At 26.9% G+C, this 20,465-nt stretch overlaps 3 protein-coding genes across 5 annotated transcripts in view; 1 reads left to right on the top strand and 2 right to left on the bottom strand.

The window, feature by feature from the left end:
* LOC132905630 (long-chain fatty acid transport protein 4) overlaps positions 1 to 1,453 on the top strand; it is a 29,921-nt gene extending 28,468 nt beyond the window's left edge. The window contains exons 12-13 of the mRNA XM_060957125.1: positions 32 to 185; positions 500 to 1,453. Coding sequence (XP_060813108.1) covers positions 32 to 185; positions 500 to 654 — 309 coding nt within the window. The 3' untranslated portion in view covers positions 655 to 1,453. The remainder of the gene's footprint in view (positions 1 to 31; positions 186 to 499) is intronic.
* A 1,913-nt stretch (positions 1,454 to 3,366) lies between these two features.
* LOC132905627 (general transcription factor 3C polypeptide 1) lies at positions 3,367 to 12,652 on the bottom strand. Its single transcript, XM_060957112.1, has 8 exons — positions 11,994 to 12,652; positions 11,565 to 11,758; positions 9,815 to 11,491; positions 5,590 to 9,738; positions 4,977 to 5,485; positions 4,648 to 4,840; positions 4,331 to 4,418; positions 3,367 to 4,119 (listed from the first exon to the last, which is right to left on the bottom strand). The coding sequence occupies exons 1-8, from the start codon at positions 12,076 to 12,078 to the stop codon at positions 3,998 to 4,000; spliced, it is 7,017 nt and encodes a 2,338-aa protein (XP_060813095.1). The 5' UTR covers positions 12,079 to 12,652; the 3' UTR covers positions 3,367 to 3,997.
* A 1,046-nt stretch (positions 12,653 to 13,698) lies between these two features.
* On the bottom strand, positions 13,699 to 19,953 carry LOC132905631 (uncharacterized). Of its 3 annotated transcripts, none has more exons than XM_060957126.1 (5): positions 19,883 to 19,953; positions 18,110 to 18,314; positions 15,480 to 15,834; positions 15,188 to 15,396; positions 13,699 to 15,049 (listed from the first exon to the last, which is right to left on the bottom strand). In XM_060957126.1, the coding sequence occupies exons 2-5, from the start codon at positions 18,266 to 18,268 to the stop codon at positions 13,751 to 13,753; spliced, it is 2,022 nt and encodes a 673-aa protein (XP_060813109.1). In that variant the 5' UTR covers positions 18,269 to 18,314; positions 19,883 to 19,953; the 3' UTR covers positions 13,699 to 13,750. The 3 variants fall into 3 exon arrangements, with proteins under 3 accessions (XP_060813109.1, XP_060813111.1, XP_060813110.1); XM_060957128.1 differs by lacking the exon at positions 19,883 to 19,953 and adding an exon at positions 17,088 to 17,191 and having other exon boundaries at positions 18,110 to 18,247; XM_060957127.1 differs by lacking the exons at positions 18,110 to 18,314; positions 19,883 to 19,953 and adding an exon at positions 17,088 to 17,473.
* Positions 19,954 to 20,465: the final 512 nt, after the last annotated feature.

The raw sequence follows: 20,465 nt of genomic DNA, 5'->3' as shown, positions 1-20,465 counted from the left end.
TTAATTATATTTCCATACAATTTTTCGATAGATTCCAGGCCTTGAAGGTAAAGCTGGAATGGCAGCAATATATGATGAAAAAGCTACGCTAGACATTAATAAATTATCAGTTGATTTAAAGGAACATTTAGCAACTTACGCGGTACCTAGATTTATTAGGATTTTATCGAAAATTGATCTCACAGGTATTTTTGTATACATATCTCTATTAAACTCATTTGATAATCATATTAAAATCACCTTTATCAATAGTCGTAAATTAATCTTTTGTTATTTATGAATGTTACTTTAACTGTTTCAAAATTATACTTAAATTATACAATTAATTGCTTGTATAATATCTTTTATAAATATTTTTATTTTTATATTAATTTTTCATTCATATCTTGAAAAATAATACAATTCGTTATGCAAACTGTACTCTTACTATTTTATGAATTAAATATTATAAGCTTAAACCATTCTAACTTAGAAAGGCCATTTTTAATCACTATTTCAGGCACATTCAAATTGAAAAAAAAAGATCTTGTAGATGAAGGATACAATCCAAATAGGATAGGAGATAAATTATATTATTTAAACGAAAAATCTGGATACCAATTGTTGACTACCGAAATTTATGACCAGATACAACAAGGAAAAGTTCGTTTTTAAATTCTGTCCTGTATTAAAAAGAAATCTCATGGGAACAATTTTTGCTGCAACTCTTTATGTATGAAGTGAAGAGGTTTTCCATCTTCATTATGTTAAATCAAAAAATTGCTTTGTACTGGGGTAAATTGTAGCAGTAATTAAATTGTATAATTTCACATTATTATTATTTTTTATATATAATTTTTATATAAATTTATACTTTTTAGAATTCTCAATACATATATAAGATACAAAATACGTCGCATTAAAGTCAGAATGAAATATTTTTTATTTAAAAAAGAAATGAACGTTATTTATTTTTCTGGGTTGGAGTTGTGCTTATTTGTACTACATATACATTGTAATATACATATATACACTATAATACATATTACATACATTAATATAATATATGTATATTATGACGTATGTCATTAAATCATCTTATATCAAAATTCTAAATTTATACGTCTAGCAATACGTTGTGCATGAAAAATCAATGTTTTTATATACGTTTATGTAAATTAAAATTATATAAATATTTAAAAGAAACTGAGACTCTTATTTCAAACTTATATGAAGCTTGCATATGTAACTTAAAAAATTGTAAATGCATACGAGGTACTAATATAAAATTATACGTAACCAAAAGCACAAATAAAATATTTATTTTGTAACATAAACTGAATATAATTTTTCAGAAATTTAGGCGTTGTTAAAAGTATTGTTACAAATGTTGTACAATTGTTTTATGAATTCATAGTAATTATGAATATACATGTCATAGATCATATGAATAAATACAAATGTTGATTACTAATTTATTTAATAGTTCCATCCTTGATCTGGTTTTCAGAAGTTGATGGCATACTTTCCAAACTCAATACATTAACACTACTTATTAGATACTATGTCTCTTAAGATAAAAATCTGACAAACAATTTTTGTAATTTCTTATCCAAAATTACACATACAAATAAAATCATTCATTACTATTTGCGCGATCACTCTTGCGATTAGTGAAAATCAATTTAAAAATTTGTTTCAAATAAAGTCAAAATGATTTAAAAATATTTACATATTAAAATCAAGCTTTTGTACTCTGCCCAAATTTATTAAAACTAATAATAATTTAACTGCTGCGAAATTTATCATTCCGATTATATTATTAAATTCTTTTAAAATATATCCTATTTTATTTTACACAAAACCACTGTTATTAAGACTGATTCATGATTCATTTGAAATTTAAAGGAACTGAATCATTCTGTAACTTTGATTTTGAATAAAAAAGATATCTCATAATATCCTAAAACTTTAAACTTCTTATATCAACAATTTAATATTTTTCTTCATTACTAGAAATAATAAAAATATTCATATACGTCGTTACATTCATCGGTATAGTACTCTATTTGTAATTACTCAAAAACACCTTTTATGTTGTCCATATTATATACTGTTTCTCCATAAAAGTTGTTCCCCGAAAATTGTTGTTAATTTTACTTAGAACAGCTAACTACGTTATGCTACAATGATCGATATAAAGACATTCTATTGATTTAGAAAATGTCATTACGTAAATAATCGTTATGTCGAAACCCTCCTATAAATATAGTCAACATTAGTAAGAAAATCCTCATTTCATAATTTTATTTTTCTTGTAAACTATTTCTATTAAAAAGTTCTATTAAAAAAAAATCTAATACAATTCTATATAAAAAATATTTTTAAGAAGCATATGATTAATTAAACAAAAAAAGAACATATGTTCCCATTCATCTTTGAAAATTACCTATACTTACACCTAGAAAATATTTATTTGATTTTTGGAACCATACAACTTTAACCCAAATCATTTTACAGATAACAGTTTTGGTGTAAATCAGGGTGATAACATAAACTTTGTATAATATATAAAGTTATAACACATTCATTTACAATTATTATGCATTTATAATTTGTAATAATAACTTTTATAAAGATATGTTGTATTGTACCCATATTTTACTGTATATTGTTATTGTTATATCATGTAAGTCTATATAAGTACATTATAATGTACTTATGCTAATAATGTTATTACACCAAAAAGTGATACATTTATTATTAAAAAATTACCACAATTAAAATTTGAGATAAAAATATATTTACATGATTAATATAAATATTTTTTAACATAGCAAACATTATATCATAATTATCACATTATCTTCCGATTATATTTTCTAACAAAAATAGAAAAAATATTTTTTATTCAAAATAATTGGTTTAAATAAGTACCTGTTATGTTAATCTTAATTTATGTATTTATTAAATTCTTTTACGATTTTATTACATAATATGAAAATATGGCTACTGGTGTACAATTATTATAACTGGTTATTAGAATTACATATTTTATAGATATTTTGTATTTTTATTAATCATTAATATTATTGCTAGCTTTGAATTTTTTATATACATGTATAGCATAACATAAAATATATATTACTTATATAATTTAGTTACATTTAAAACCCTTTGCACTCGAGAAGCGACTCTCAGTCGCCACGGCGTTCCGTACTGCAATTCTTGTGGCGAATTAGTTTCTCCGAAACTATTATTCTGACAACGTCTCCGACGTTAGATCGGATTCAACGACCATGGCAAAAGTATTATAGCTTAGAAACCCTAAAAAAATGGTTTATGAAAGTGAAATTAACTCAATTGAAGATAAACTTAATTTTGAACTGTTGAAAAATGAGATCAATTATATTCAAGAATGCAATCTTGGTGAATGCTAATTACCATACAAAAAAATACAGAAATTAATATTACAAAATCATATTTTCGAAAATGTAAATATAGATAAACTATTAGAATATAATGTTTTTTTAAGTTAATTTGTATATAAAATCATTTTACGCTAACTGTAAGACACGCGTTACGTATACGCTAAATCATTTGGAGTAGCTACTACGCCCGTTCGAAAAAGTTCTTGAGTGCAAAGGGTTAATATAAAATGTAATATTATATAATCATAAAATAAATATGATCCTTTTATCTGTATATTTTCTAATTTTCTTATTAGAAAAAATAAGTACGTTTAATGTTAAAATCATTTATCTATAAACATAAAAAATAATATTTTGCACACTAAATACATTATTTATTTTAAATATTAGATACTTAAATATTTCATGATTATTATATTTAAATAGAAAAATAAAAAATAACGATGTAACTTCATTGGAATAAATGTTCCATTACCAATAAATTAACAAATTAGTAATAACTAAAGTTGTTATTACAAAATAAAAATTCTATGTGTAATATATCAGTCTAATCTGTGTTTTAAACTTCAATAATTTCATTTTACTAGTTATGTAATAAAATCTGTACTATACATTTTAGTGCTTAAAAATATTCCGAATTTTAACATTGCTCCATTTGTAGGTTCAACGAAAATATCTTCATCAATAGCCCAATCATTATTTACAATCTCTAGAAAAAAATAATAAATAAATCAATTGAATTTGTATTTAATATACTAATGAAAATATTGTTTAATTTTAAAAATCTATACATTTTTAACAAGCTATATAAAAAATATAAATATACAATTTAAATACATTAAACAGCCATATTTAATGACTCTGAAAGGAAGTAAAGCTAAAGAAGAAACGTTATTTTTAAAACAGCAATATGTACTTACTTGGTTTAACTTGTGATGGCTTTGAAAATAATGTTACATGTGGTTTTTTCAAGAGTATTTTGTCCAAGCAACCCAACTTTATCAATATCTGCAAAGAATATATCAAATATCTCTCAAAAAAATAAATTTTATAAAATTTAATAGAAATACAAACTACATAAAATGTTTCCATAATTATACGCATAAATATGAACAATATTCTACTATAAAACCAACACAACTACCTCATAAACATAACATTATAAAAATTTTATCATAGAAAGCAGAAAGGCAAAATTATGTAGTGATATATGAGTACTAAGAAAGATATAACCTACCTCGACTAATTCTCGTGTATGATATGGTTGCAGAGCAGGGACAAATCTATTTTGTATTTTTGATAACGATATACCCGGATGTGTTAAACAGTATGACAAAATTGATCCCAACATACGATCAAGTACCCTACGATTTAAAACACCATCTACTCGAATCCATGGTTTTATAGCTACCTTTATTTCTTGTTTGTTACTGAAACATAAATGAGGCATATTTATATATCATCTACTCTAAAATCTTGAATAACTTGATTATATTTAAAATAAATATTGGAAAGAATAAGTTTGAGTTTAATAAATTTTAACTTTCATTGTATAACTTCATTTACTTTGAATCTAATTGTTTCACAGTTTTAGATTTATCTTTCTGAGGTATTAATTTAATCCTCTTTCTTGACATCCTTTTCTTCATCTCTGTGTTGTATTCTTCATCGCTATGACTAGATGTATCTCTAGTAGAATCTTCATTTTTATTTTCATTATTGTCTTTTGTCTCTGACTGAATATTTTCTTCAACTATATTTTCATCAGCAATTTTGGATGATTCATTTTCTAATGGTATAGTAAGATTTTGTTTGGTTTCTTCTATCGTATTTATATCATTATCTGTGTTTAATGCTTCTCCAGATTCTGTCACATATACAGTTCCTTTAGGCATTGGCATAAGCGATTCTTTTTCAAGACGGCTTATTTTATATGAATGTATTAGCCAAGAATCAGCATAACGATGATGTACATATCGAACCGTAGTTACACCGGACCGCAGGAATAGATGATTATTGGTAAGAAAAGAAACGATTTGGTATAAATTTTCCCCTAATGTATCTTCAAATTCATCCTATCAAAATGAATAAGACAATAATTAACTAATATAAAATACTTTATTTCTAAGATGCAAATTCTATTTGTTTTAAAATAAAATGTAGATATATTTTTACTTACTATCAACTCTTGGATAGTAGCTCCAAGTTCTTTTTTATCACATACAAATTTAAAAATTGCTTCCATATTGTTCAAATCCACTGAACAATTATTGGGCAAATTTTTTTTGAAATCAGAATATGAAATACCATCTCTAGGGTAAACTGCAAATTTATTTATTTCTTGTATTAAGTCATTTATAGCATTTAGTCTTAAAGGTAATAGATCTGAGGGCATTGATAGATCTTTAAAGACTTCAGTTTTGTCAATTTTTTGTGAGTTTGATCGATATAAAGAATAATAAACTTTGAACATATTTACGACAAAATATTCATGTGCATGATGACTATCTGCTACTGTGAGTTCGCTTAATTCTTCTCTCATTCGCAATAAAGCTATACGAGTGTACCGCTTGTGTACATCTGAATCATCAATCTTGCAGTATGAATTCAAATAACTCTGTTCTGTTGGAATATTTTTTAGGATATCACTAACAAGTGTAAAACCATTTCCACTGCCCTTTTTTGGTTGTAATGAAATTTCACGTTCATTATTCGAAATATATTGTTCGTTACTAGATTTTGCATCATTAATTTCAATTGTTTCATTTGTGGAATGTTCTCTTGAATTTTCATTTTGTGTTTTATTTGATATTTCAATCAAAATGACATCATTTCTTTGTAATGCTTCTTCATTCTCTTCTGCATCTACAATTTTACAATCTAATATTTTCTTCTTTTGAGCAGGTTTACCTAAATCAAACATGTCTTCATTATCATTCCTTTGCCTTTTTCTCTCAGACGTAATTAATTTATTTTCTTTGTCCGTATTCAATTGTAGGTCTAAATGGAATGAAGATGAATTTTCAATATTTAACGCTTTATCTTCATCTTTACTACTTGTACTTTCCAATAATAATACAGGATTATGTTGTACATGAATCATATTTTCAAATTCAGGCAGTTTATATACATTTTCTCTTACTTGTACAGTATCTCTTACTTGCACCTCACTATCTATTTTAGGATTATCGACAGTACATATTTTATCTTCTTCTGTTTCCATCATTGAATCCTGATCGCAAAGTGTTGAACGCTCGACATCGTCTTTGTTTAACACAATTTTAATTCCATCTTGAAATTTAATTATATTTTGTTCGTCATCAATTACATTACGACCGTTCTCCTTATCAGTATTGAAATTTATTTCGTCACAATCAGTAAAAGGTTTCGAATTTTCGAAATTTGTTTTCTCACCTTCAAATTCTTGTAACTGTGTGTTCTTCTCTGTATCTAAATCCGAGAAACCATCTTTATCTGATTTTCCATCAACATTATGTACATCATTACAATGTAAAGTAGCAGTATGGGCATCAAAGTTTTTGTCGTCATGCTTTTCAAGATCAATCATTGCACCACTGTTTTGCAAAGAAAATTCTTTTATAAATTTCAAATTATCTAAATTAGCCAATACATCTTGATATCGTTTAGCTATTCTAAAGTATGTTTCATCTTTTTCTTTTAATCTAGGATCAAGCATTATAACCTGATCAGGTATTTCAATATCAAAATCTATTTGATCTTGTACAATATAATCATGTATCGCTCCTATTAAACCACCAGTAATCGAGAATATTTCAATGCCATTAAAATTATCTGATGTTTTGCTTTGATCATTCATTTCATTATGACAATACCAATTACTAAGTTTATAGAAAACATCATATGTTTCTTTGAATAAAGCATATGGCCATTTAGTATGAAATTTATATATATAACTATTACTTAATTGATACTGAGAACTACTCATCGGCATATAATTACCATGTTTTCTTATATTAGGCAAGTGATTCTTTTTAATGGTAACCATTTGATCACTGTGAATTTTTGTCAAAGCATTTCTTAACAACATGTCAGGATATTGTTGATATATTTTAAATAATTGATATGTCCAGGATCTTCTATCTTTTCCACAACACATGGAACTATTAATGACAGAATTTACGACTGCAGAGTGTATGTCATTGATATTTCGAATATCTTTTGTGAAACCGCGATTATAGAATGGTTTTGTAGGATGTACAACTTTGTAAAATAAATTAAATTCTTGCACTGTTTTTGGTACAGGCAATGGTTCCTTAGATCCAACATCTGAAATATCATAATACTTTTTTGCAATGTAGGCGACAAGTGATTTGAACGCCTCTGTAACTTGCGTCTCATATTCAGGTGAGTTTTTATGTCCTTCTTTGAGTTTATTCACAATACCACCAAATCGCTTTTTAAGGAAAAAATTCTGTTTGAGTTCTTCAACTCCTAAAGCAACAGTATCAACGTTTCGTTGTTGTCTGAGCATATATAAAAGTCGTCGTTGACAAGCTTTTGACGTTTTGTTATGTGAACTGTATGAATATGACCGTAGCACGTCTCTTACTGTAGAAAATGTTATTACTTGTTTACGTGGATTTGGACAAAAATATACCATAGCGACCTTACAAACAAGCAAAATCTTATCCTCGTATGGTTCCCAGTTTACTCGTAATTTGTGCATCCGTTGCAATGCTCGATAATCAACCTCGTCATACTTTGTTCGTCTTTTACTACTACATTTACGAGGCTGCACTCTTCTAACATAGGATTTTTGCTTCGTGCTTCGCTGATACGACAACGCTTCATATTTGTTCTGCTGATCCAAATTTTCATTATTTTTAGTTTGTACCTTTTTTTTGAATTCTGTTGCACTTAAAGAAGGAGGCCCAGATACTGTTTTTAAACCAGAAAATTCAGTAAATCTAAAAGGTTTTGCCTTTATTTTAGAAAGATACGAATCTCTTTCATAAACTATATTCTGCTGTTTCCTTTTCTGCTGGACTCCAACATTAGAGAAACCCCAATTCCAATTTCTTTTAAGATAAGCAAAACATGCTGAATCTGTTCCAGCAGCACCTTTGTGATCTCCAGGTACTTTGCCAGTATCAAATTTGACAGCTTCTTCTGGAGTGCGAGTTGCCACTGATTGAATCATATCAACTTTCTTATTCAAATCCTCTAACACTATATCTTTTCCTTGAACAACAAGTCGTGTGCCTAAAGGCGTGTTCATACATGTATTCCACATATCATACCAGTATTTCTCAACTACCTGAATTTCAGTAAAGTTATATTTGATTATGAGATACTGTTTATCTTCAATTACATGATAACTAGGAGCAGAAGAAGTCGTATCCATTAATTCTGTACGACGATTCACGTAAATAAATACTTGATCTTTATCTTTTAATTTTTGTGGTCCAAACTGTACCAATCCAATATAACATAATCTTGTTACAGTTTCATGAATGTGGAATACATACTTCCGTGCATAGAACAAAGAATTTCGAATATCAACTGGTAAATCTCTAACTAAATAATGTTTCCGAATGGGATGATTTATATATTTATCTATTTCTGGTATTGTAAATGAAACGTAATGAATCTTCAAGAATATCGATAAAGGAAGTCGTAAAAGAAAATCACACATTAATATCCATCCTCGAGGCCAACCATTATATTGTGGCAAAGGCGGAACAAACATTTTCCAGCTAACATCTTTAGTATAAATCGTACTGAATTCCTCTGTTAATTCTTCTGTAATGTTAAAATCATTATCTCGTAAAATTTGTATTTGTTCTGCTTTTGAAAGAGTTTGATCACCAGGATGTTCATAAACCAAATAAAATAAAAAGATATGTAATACTTTCATACGAAGAAATTTTGGACTATATCCGTATTTTCTTGATATTCTGGAATTAAATCTAGAATTTGTTGGTAGTATTGTAGATTGTCGAAATGGAGATTGTTCAGTTTCAAATTTGTGTGCATCATTAACATCTTTGTTTAATACAAATTTTGTTGTATTTTCTGTATGTTTCAGAGACGATTTAGGTTTTTGAGAAGTCATGAAAAAGAATTTCAATTTTGCTTGTTCCACAGTTGACTGAATAATGGTACCATTAACATCAATGCTTGGATCACATATATATGTTAAATGTTTCTCTTTACCATTTCCACTCAGAGTTATTTTTATATATTTCACTAAATTATCTTTTGCAAGCTTTTGTAGCAATCTTACTAACGATTTTTTATCGATTTTTACATCATACCCTTCTTTATCTTCTTCCTCGTATATCATCTAAAATTAAATGAGAAGCGATTAATAAAAATGACTAAAAAACAAACATATTACATAATTACTTATATTATATTACCTTCATTAACTTTGTCATATCATCAATGATTCGATGTTTTTTAACTGATTCCATAATCATATTAGCTCTTCGCAATATTCTATATGTAATATTTGTTACACTCTTCTTCTCACTATTTTGTATATCTTCCATAAATCCATCTATTTCATTTTCTGGTTTTTCTTCATTTGTTGATTTAAAAACTTTTATATCAACTTTTATATTTTTACATGCAGCTACTGTTTTTTCATTCTTTGATAATTCAGAAATTTGTAGTAACATATTATTAGAGTATGAAGTTTCTTTTTTCATTTGAACTTTATTAATTTTATCCAATAAGTAGTTAGAGAAAATGCATTTATATCTATTTGGACGTTTTGTTATACGATATTTATATAATATACGATTAACAACATAAAACCTTTTTTGTAATTCTACTCTGTCAGTGTACGACCTTTTGTCTGGTAGGTCATCCTTAAGAACAGTATCAGATTCAACCACCTTTTCTACACTCTCCTTTTCATCATTATTAACAGTATTTTCTTCTTGCTTTATAATCGGTTTAGTCTTTTCCAAGCTATCACTTTCAGTCGTAATTTGCTTTGTAAGTTCTTTAATTTTATGCATTTCTTTCTCAAACTGTTTACTTAGCTTACTAGCTTTCTCATACCTTTTCGATACATATTTTGCAAGCCTTTGTCTACCAATGTCACTCATATAAGTAGCAACAATATTCGTTTTAACTATGTTTCGCAAAATCGTTCGTGATTGTAATTTCGTTAATCCCATTATTTTAGCCAAACTTCCTTGGCATACACCATCAATTCTATTATCTTCAATTATTGTATTTGCTTGTTTCAAATATGGCACACCATATCTATGATTTGAGATATTTATCTCTTGAGATTCATCTTCATCTTGTATTTCATCTTTATTCCACGCTTCAAGGATATTAATATTTGGCAGTAATAACTGTGCTACTTTAATTTTCTTTTCTTTTGTAGAATCATTTTTCTGCTGCCATTCTTCTGGTGATGCTTTAGGATATAAAGTTCTATATGGTATTCTAATATCTGTTTTCACAACTTTTTGGAAAAATGAAGTTTTAAACAATTTGCTTAATGCTTTTTCAATTTGCAGTTTACGTTTTATCTCGTCATATTCTGCAACATAATTGGGTTTTGATTTAAGAATTTTAATAACTTCTTCTGCCAAGAAAATCATTTTTGGTTTTCTTTCAACAAAGAACCTTGGAAGATGTAACAGACTTCCATTACAACCATAATTATCACTTTTCTGATGATGTATTTGTTTCGTTATTAGCTTATAACGTAGTAAAAATTTTCGAAGATAAAATAAGCTTTTAGAATCTTCTTTTAGTGCATTGAGACTAAGTTTTCCCTGAGTAACTTCGCCATGATATCGTGATCTACCTACTCTTTCTAGAAAACAATACTGTTTTATATTTAATTCAAGTATTGGAGATATTTCATCTCCCATTAGGGCATGATTTCTAGCACATTGTGATGCAACAATAACTAATTTTTGTCCATATCTTTTAGTAACTTCTTCTAAGCTAAGATTTCTTACAATTCCTGTGATATCTTCCCGAGTATTATAAGTAGAACAAGATCCTTTAATACCATTTGCAACATCATTCACAGGACAATGTGGATAAATATCTGGAGGTACATTTTCCTATTCAAATGTATTAATTTTTTAGAAGTCTGATAATTTAGTAGTTTATTCAAATTTTGGTCAAGATACTTACTGGTTCCAATATGATACCTAAATCAGGATCCACAAACTGATAGCGATCGAAAATTACAAGTGGTTCCCTTGGAGTTTCTAATTTGTAAAATGTAAATTCTCTGATCTGTACACATATTGACCACATCTGAGTCATAAATGAGATTGGGAATGGTAAAGGATTGTGAAGTCGATGAGCTAAACGTAACCATAGTGCTGAAATGAAAAAATTTATAAATTACAAAATATATTTATTAAATTTATTTATTTAAAATAAAGTTTAACTCACTTTTATTTAAAAAATAATATTTATGAAAGTTTAGAAATTAGACGTGATAGGTAATATAAAAACACTAAATTAATATGTATATATTTTCCGAGAATTTTTTACTTTCACAAAATAAAAAGATTATGTACATATATTATAGTAAATAACAATATTTATACTAACCTTCTATAGTAATACCATCCAAACCTTCTAATGCCACCTCGTCGATTATTGAATCTACTAAATTAATTGATGAATATGACACCATGTTCAATTATATTTTAAAATATACGATACATACAACAAAAAATGTTTCATATTTTCATTTCACAGTTTAAATATCACATGTGACATATGACTAATGTGATACATCTTGTCACAAACAGTAAGGTAGCGCTAGGTAGTACATTACATGTTATATGTATGTGTGTATAGTCCCATAGTAAGTTGATATATTCCACGGTCGCATACACAGGTCTGGAAACTCCTGTGGTGGGAACACAGTGTAATAGATTTTACACCGTAAGTAGAAGTAGTTCCAAATTTGAGGATAGAAAATTTTTTGTATTGTCAATCATACACCGGGCGCTAATGTCGAGTAGTCAAAACAATTTCAACCAAGTAACGCGTGATGGAATTCAAGCGAATTCTTTATAATTTTTATAGTGCTTCATAAGTAGGTATGCATTATTTATGCATAAACAATTCTATTTATAGTTAAAATTGGCTTAAGAGGGAGCAAAATAATGATCTTGTGTCTTCTATTGTACTGACTACTCTGTGGTAGCGCCGTTGGTGGCGATTTTGAGAAGCGCAGGTCGCCACATAATTGTGACATCACTCCCACGGAAATTTCAAGATTTGCATGTACAACCGTGGGTTCCTCAGCACGGCAGTTTCAAGACTTGCATGTACGACCATGGTATAGTCTATCCAGCGAGACGAGATAATAAACGTAAACAACATTTAATTGCTGAGACTATAACTATTGACAGCAATCAAATTTTGTTTATTTTCACTACTTCATATCGTTGGACAGACTATATACTATTTTATCAATATATACGTACATATATATACATATTACAAATTCCTATAACCAATGGTCAGATGGTTTTGCAATTTTCGTTGCAAATGATTTAAGAAGATCCGCTCAATAATGTCTCTAATAATGTTCTTCGGCAAAAAGTTACCATCATGAGCAATGATGTAATTAATAATAATAATAATAATAATAACAATTTATCTTTCAGCCTTCTGGCCATGAAAAGGGACTTGGTTTACAACGGTAGTTACTTTTATTTTCCTTGCACTCTCGATCATACATCCTTAATTTTCGATACACACTCCTTTTATCTAACTATTTAACTATTAATCCGGTAATTAACTAGCTTCTGTATATTCTATACTGACAACCCTCTCTATTTTTTATTTATATTTATACTGTACAAAGATATAAAAAAGATAGTATATTTCAATTACAAGATATATTATAATAAACGTGAGCCATAAAATATTTTAATGAAATATATTCAAATCATAAATTTTCTTTTGATATATTATAGTAGATTTGAAAGGAAATAATTCCAAAAAATTGTGTAAAGAAATATTAAAACATATGCCATATATTCTATTCATTGTTAAAAAATTATATATTTACGTATATTTAAATACTATAGGACAAAATTATTTGTTTATTATTTTTATTTAATTAAATTAGTTATTAAAGTAAAATATTAATAGAAACTGTGAATTGTGAAAAATACCTCATTATTCAAAGCTGCTGTTAATTACTACTGAAATTATTATAATCAGTGAAAAAAGAATTTTTATCTGCTAATATGATTACTTATATTGCTTTAAAGTTATTAATTATAAATAAAAAATATTCTGTATAATATATACATTTTATTAAAAAATATCTTTTTATAAATTGTCTTTTAAGTTGCTATAAAGTTATTCCTTTTTTTTAACTGAATTTTTTCATGTTCATGATTAATGATTTTATTCGAGCGTTTTCTTTTTCTTAAAAGTTTTTTATTCTGTTGTAACTGGTGTGAAGTATCATTGATTTCAATATTAGTTTTCAAAGATGATGATGAAAAAGAAAACTTATCTAATTTTACTTGCTGTGAGTCTTCTGCTGTTGATAAGTTCGTTGTTTTAATCTGTGGCTTATCAAAAACGGAATATTTATTTTCTATTGAATTTTTACATTCCACATTTTTACAATTTGAATCTTTTATATTTATGGAATCTTCTTTATCAGTCACTAATTTACTAAAAATTGCTGTTGATATAGGAACTGGAATAGGTATAGGAATTGGTATGGGTATAGGTAGAGGATATGGTACAAGAACTGTAACAGGGGGCAGAAGTGTTGTAGGAGGTAATGAATGAAATAATTCAGTTGGACTGGATTGTTTAAATGATGAAGTTCTTGAAAATACATTGGTCTGATTCTGATATCTTATTTGGTTAGGTTCATTTACGCAAGATTTAGACAAAGATGGAATTTCATGATGCATTGTAGGTGTAGTTGAGTTTGAAAACCAAGATGATGATTGTAATATATTTTCTGTTGGAGTGTCATATCCTTTTTCTTGTAAATTTCTTATGTTTTTTACATGTATGTTCCTTTCTAAATATGTGTTGCTATCTTTAAGGCTATGTGAATTATTCATGGTATCCATTGCATATTCCTGTTTGAAGTCCTTACAATTCAAATCATTTTTTCTTAAATAATTTTCTTTACAATTTGTTTGATTAATCATGGAATGGTAACATTTGCTTTTCTCATTTACTAAAGATTGATCTTTATCATATTCATTGATTTCTGTACAAAAATTCTTTTTATGTTCATTGCAATTATTGGATTTTGTACATTTTTTTGTGCACACTGAATTGATTTTACTGGGCCATTTTTTATGTGGGTCTACTGATTTTTCATTATCAAGTTCTTCTGTTTCTATTGATCTGTTCTCACAAAGCTGTGATGATAAACTATGAGTCAAATGTGTATCAACTAAATATGTATTCTCTGCAGGACTATTTAATGGTGATTGACAACTTCGAAACCATAATTCTGGTGTTATTAAACCACTCTTCTCTGTATCATGAAAAGGAACATTATTTAAACCTTGAAGCATTAAATGAGTTTGTGTTTCATGGCAAAAAATATTCATTTTGTATTGATTCAAACATTTATTGCTACAAAATTGAAGCTGACTTTTACCATCCTGAAAAAAGGAATAGGATTAGTAATTTTCTAATACATCAAATTATATTATAGTACAGTATAGCATTTTTAATTAAAAATAAAATGGTGAAAATAAGTTACTTTTAATTATTTAGTATTCTACATTCAATTCACATACTTGAAGATCAACATATCTAATTGGATTTCGTATATGTCTGCACCAGTCACATGTTTTTGCTTGTTTAAAAATTGCTCTTCTACTAGCTGCAAAACAATTTTCACTACAAAAGTATCCTAAATCATCCATCATATTATAAGAAAAGGAACTGGATCTTTCTAATTCAAATATTTGAACAATTTTACCACACCAAGAACAAGATATATTATCTAAAAATATTAAAAATACTAAAAATTATAACGAAATCATATGTAATTTATATTATGTACATAATACATATTTTATACTTTACCTGAGTAAATAGAACTTGAATAACTTTCATATGGAAATTTAGATGTAGTACTAAAAGATACTGGTTTTAATGATAAGGGGGATGAAATTAATTGTCTATTCACAGACATTAAGTTATTATTAGAATAAGACAGTGGTACATCGGAAACTTCAAAAATTGAATCAGATGTATTCACTACTGGCGATTTTAATCTCAGTTTGTTTGAAACAATATCTTGATCAGTTTGAAGTGCTTGATTTTTTGCATCAGATATAGATGTAAAATGATCCAGGTTTAAACTTTTTGTATAACCACTATCCACTTTATCATAACCATACCATCCTAATAATTCACTCATTGCAGTTGCTGCATATTCCTGTAATAATGTATAAAATATGAGTGATATTTTATCTTTGTTTAAATACAAAAATACTTTCTGTTAATTTATATTGTGACTTTTTCAGAAGTATCATATCTTTTTCTTATCTCTAATTGTCTTAAAAATATAACGCGTCTATACTATGTTAAATATTCTATATATTATGTATTAAGCAGTATATCATAAATTCTAAGCTAATCTAATTGTATCTAATGTGCTGTAATGTAATCTCTTTTAAGTGCAGGCTGGTGCAGGTTTTAATGTCACAATAACAGCTCGTGGTTATTAGCGATAACTTTGATATTTTAGATTTCGTTTATTAGATTCGCTTGTTTGACGAATTCTATTGTCTTCTTTGTATTATTAGGGATAGTTAGCATTTCTTTCATGTTTATGTTATCTCCTAGTATTCTTCTTTGATTTCTATATTTTCTATAATGGATAATTATATGTTCGATTGCAGGTGATGTGTGGTATATGGTTTCATCTGTTGGGGAATTTGCGGATTTTTTTGTTCCATTAAGTCAAGTAATTGTGTTATTCTCGTTGAAATATAAAGGTAGAGTGTGAGTGAGCTAAAAAAGCGATATAAGAATAGAAAGAGAACGCTGCATTGAGGTTTCTTGCGTTCTTGTCTAATGACACATATACATTCTTACAGTAAATATGTAACATTGATAGTAACACCGATCAACGAACGGCGTTAGTGTGCATACCGGATTACATAAGGACAGACAGAACCTCTATGCTGTGTTTTTTTTCTATTCCCATATCGCATTCACTGATACACGGTGGCATATAAATCGCGTGCTCTATTTTGATACATATCTTTATGGTTATTCCTATGTCCTATTCGAAGTCATATTAGAATTGTTTGTTCTCTTCTAGTGACGTTATTTTTCTGTATTTTGTTATTTACTTATATAATTGTATACGTTATATTTATTAAAAAAAAAAATTCTTTTATTTTAACGAAAAGGCAGGAAATACGGTTTATTATTTAATCTAAATTAATAAATCCATAATGTCGATGTGCATATATTATTAAGTTAAGCGGAAAAGAGTAATATGAAACTCGAACATTCACTAACATTATATAGAAAATTCTGTGGAATAAAATTTAATTATACATTCCTGAAACTAAATTATGAAGTATAAAAACGTTTTATCTTTTTAGTAAAATTATCCGCCTTTTAATTCTTATACAAAGTTTTACTAATGTATTAAATTATTAAATGAAATATACCTACAATTAAAATATAAGTATTGTAATTGTCTTTAAAGTATTGTTTATATATATATACATATATATTGATTTTGTAGGCACAACCACGTGCTAACCCCTTTTTCAAGGCTGAAAGATAGGAAAATAAAGTTATCTATGTATTTATACAACTAAAACGTTTGTAAAATAAACACGTGTATATACTTGAGCAATATTAGATGCAGTTGATACGACGTTAAAACTTATGCATAAAATATTTTATGATGATAAATAATAATATAAAAAACAGAACAGAATAACGAAAAAATATAACAAAGCATAAGCAATTATGTAATTTAATAAATTATGTCATTGTTAATAATTATCCTGCTTGATGTTAAAAACAAAATATATTAATAAAGTTTGTTACTATTAATAATTATTCCAGTGTTAAAATAAACTAGTGGAAAAGTATATTAGTTTTGACGCAAAGAAATTATAACGAACGAAATTCAATATTCACGTTAATTATAATGGAATACGGATCAATGGATTGTGTTACATTTTAATAGTGTATAGATTATATTGCTCTCAAGTTACTTGTATATGTACGAACTTTTGCAATAAGATCAACTAACGTTGCCTTAATGCTTACAATAAGATAATTCTAAGAATAAACATGGTTACTTTATTATAAATTCAATATATAATTTTGTATTAAAAATATATTTTTATATTTTCGAAGTGTTCAAATTTTTATATTTACACTTTCATTTTATATTATTGGTATTTGTGTAATATCATATAAAATTAATACATATAAAATTTAGCGTTGTATTGCAAGTACATAATAACTAAACTTTGTTCTCATTTCTTTCTCTCATGACGTATGAAAAATTGTAATTATTCTCACAGAATTTGTTAAGCTTTACAACGAAATGGTTTTGTACAATTTCACAAAAATCAAATATTATTAATTTAAATTCGAGAAGTAAATTATAGTGAAATTATGGTGAACAAAATGGAAGAAAAACTTATAAACACTCACAAAAATAACATGTATTTTACCTGAATTTCATCACCAGTTTCTTCTTCTTTAATTTTAACCAGACTACAATTTCTTTGGCGTGAGCGATTGCCACCATTATCTTCAGGCAAGGACGAAAATACTTTTCTTGCGTTTTCTTCAATTTTTTGTAGAAATAAATTAACTGGTCTATTGTCCATCACGAAATATCAACATAAATTGAAAAGTAATGTTCCTTCAAGCCTTCTGGTGAAATTTCAAGAAAATTAGTATTAATTTTACTTTTTACAACATACGTATATAATTAAATTTTTAATTTTATCAATTGAGGGAATTGATTATATTAATTATATTAAGCTCATTCGGATAATAATTAATATTACTTCATTATTTTAAATACAGTGTAATAATTTGTATTTTTTTTATATTTGCTTTTCAATTAAATTTATTTTAAGATACTAATGGCAAATATGCTATTAAGCCTTTAATTCAGCGAAATTAAAATTTTTTCTATAACTTGTAATGAAATTCTTTTCTTTTTTTATTTCCGGATTTTAATCTTTTCACTATATTCAGTGTCAAATACGTAACCCGTGACATATGATGATTTTGATTTTATGTAATAACTTTTCACATTCACATTGCTATTTTTGCTTATGGCAAACGTTACTTGTTTAAATTACTCAAAATATCCAACACTAGTAGACTTAGAAAGAAATATAGATAAATATTATCCATTTCTGTAATTAATTCAGTCAAACCTGCATATACGTATATATAATATATAAACAAAAACAAATGTTACTTTGAGAAAAAGAAATAAATTACTATTTATGAAAATCTTTATCTCAGTATATTAGATATTTGTTGTTATAGTATTTACGTATAATAGTAAAATTAAAAATTATATTTATAGCAAAAAAGAAATAATTTATGAAAAGAGATTAAAAGTTTGTGTACAAAATATAATTTTCAATAATACTTATTAAGTATTTAACAAAGCAATTGCTTTTATAATATTGTTGCAATAGTAACAGCAAGCAATCATTTAAAATTCCAGATAATTGATATTGAAGCAAGTACGTATATATTCGAATAGGTAATACAGCACCAAGCTGTGCCTAATCAAATTTCACTGATATTTTTAGGCCACTAAGGTAACACAACTTGCGTGAAAATAGATCGCATAAATAACTCGTCCAGCATCTTCTCCTTCTCAAAGACTTAAACAGAAAATTTGATTGTATTTTTCAGGCATTTATCTTTTTCAATTTTTCATTTTTATTTTATTTTTCAGTTTTATTTTATTTTAGGATTTATAATTATCATTTGATAATAATCACACGCATAAAATTCTTTAACATCGTACAACATTCATTTATCGAAGACATATTTCATGAAGAATAAACGGTTCTTTCTTTATATAAATATAACATGTGTTGCCTAAACAAATATTTGCACTAAGATTTGAAAATAGTCCGTTAGAAATATATTTTCTATTTGTAAATCGAATCACGTATCATGATTTCCACTCGTTATCATTCTTTCGAATTAGAAAACACATTAAAGACCGATCTTTTGGATCAATCTTTAATTCTAATATATGTATGTATGTAGGTAAAAAGATGCAAAGAGGAAGATAAAAAGGAAAACTAAAGAGTTTAATCATATGCGCGCACTTTCTTGATTTATCGCGGTTATTAATAACGCTGATTTTTTTCCAACTTTTTAAAAATACAATGACTTGTAAAAAATTAATTAAGCAATGGATGGTACATATATAAAAATACCCGCGGAATTATTTCGTTACAAACCGTTCGCGCTCGTCCAGAGTCGGCGTTGATAAGAACTGACATGTTACACCTGCGACCGCTAAGCGTCGACTAACCGTGGATTTTCGCAGTCTATTAAATAACGCGGGATCTTGCGTTACGAAATGCTTATATTAGTTTGTTAGATTAATTAATTATATTTATTATATTTTAAGGTTTATCATCTACCACATTTTAATAATATTAATAAATTAAGCAATAATTTTCACTTAATTGAAGATAACGCACAAATAAGCTAATTAAATTTTAATGTTTTTCATTTATCATATCTTAATATTTCGATAAATATCGATAAATTATTTCTATTTTTGGCGCTATAATTAATCTCTTAAATCTGGAAATTTATGTTATATAAAAATTACAAAGAAGTTAATTTGATAGATTGTCACAACTTTACGATATATGAACCTATACAGAATGTTTTGAAGGTGAATAAAAGAATTTCATACAGTTAAAATAATATTTAAGATTCTCTGAAATGTGTTCTATTTTCCACATAAAATTCAGATTAAAAGATGCAAACGTTCTATGAATGTTTTGTATATAAAAAATCGTACAATATTAT

The sequence above is a fragment of the Bombus pascuorum genome, chromosome 3, assembly GCF_905332965.1.
Source record: "Bombus pascuorum chromosome 3, iyBomPasc1.1, whole genome shotgun sequence".
In the NCBI taxonomy this organism is placed as follows: Eukaryota; Metazoa; Arthropoda; class Insecta; order Hymenoptera; family Apidae; genus Bombus; species Bombus pascuorum.
The sequence above is the reverse complement of the archived record's forward strand: the minus strand, read 5'-3'. Positions and strand labels throughout refer to the sequence as shown.

Bases quoted from the DNA above. Each gene is read 5' to 3' on its own strand.
- LOC132905631 (XM_060957126.1), bottom strand. From the start codon at position 18,268: ATGGACAATAGACCAGTTAATTTATTTCTACAAAAAATTGAAGAAAAC. The intron at 15,835-18,109 runs GTAAAATACATG...ACATTATTACAG, and splicing joins AAACTGGTGATGAAATTCAG to GAATATGCAGCAACTGCAAT. The intron at 15,050-15,187 runs GTATGTGAATTG...TCCTTTTTTCAG, and splicing joins TTAGATATGTTGATCTTCAA to GATGGTAAAAGTCAGCTTCA.
- LOC132905627 (XM_060957112.1), bottom strand. From the start codon at position 12,078: ATGGTGTCATATTCATCAATTAATTTAGTAGATTCAATAATCGACGAG. The intron at 5,486-5,589 runs GTAAGTAAAAAT...TCATTTTGATAG, and splicing joins CTACTATCCAAGAGTTGATA to GATGAATTTGAAGATACATT. The intron at 4,120-4,330 runs GTAAGTACATAT...ATTTTTTTCTAG, and splicing joins GCCATCACAAGTTAAACCAA to AGATTGTAAATAATGATTGG.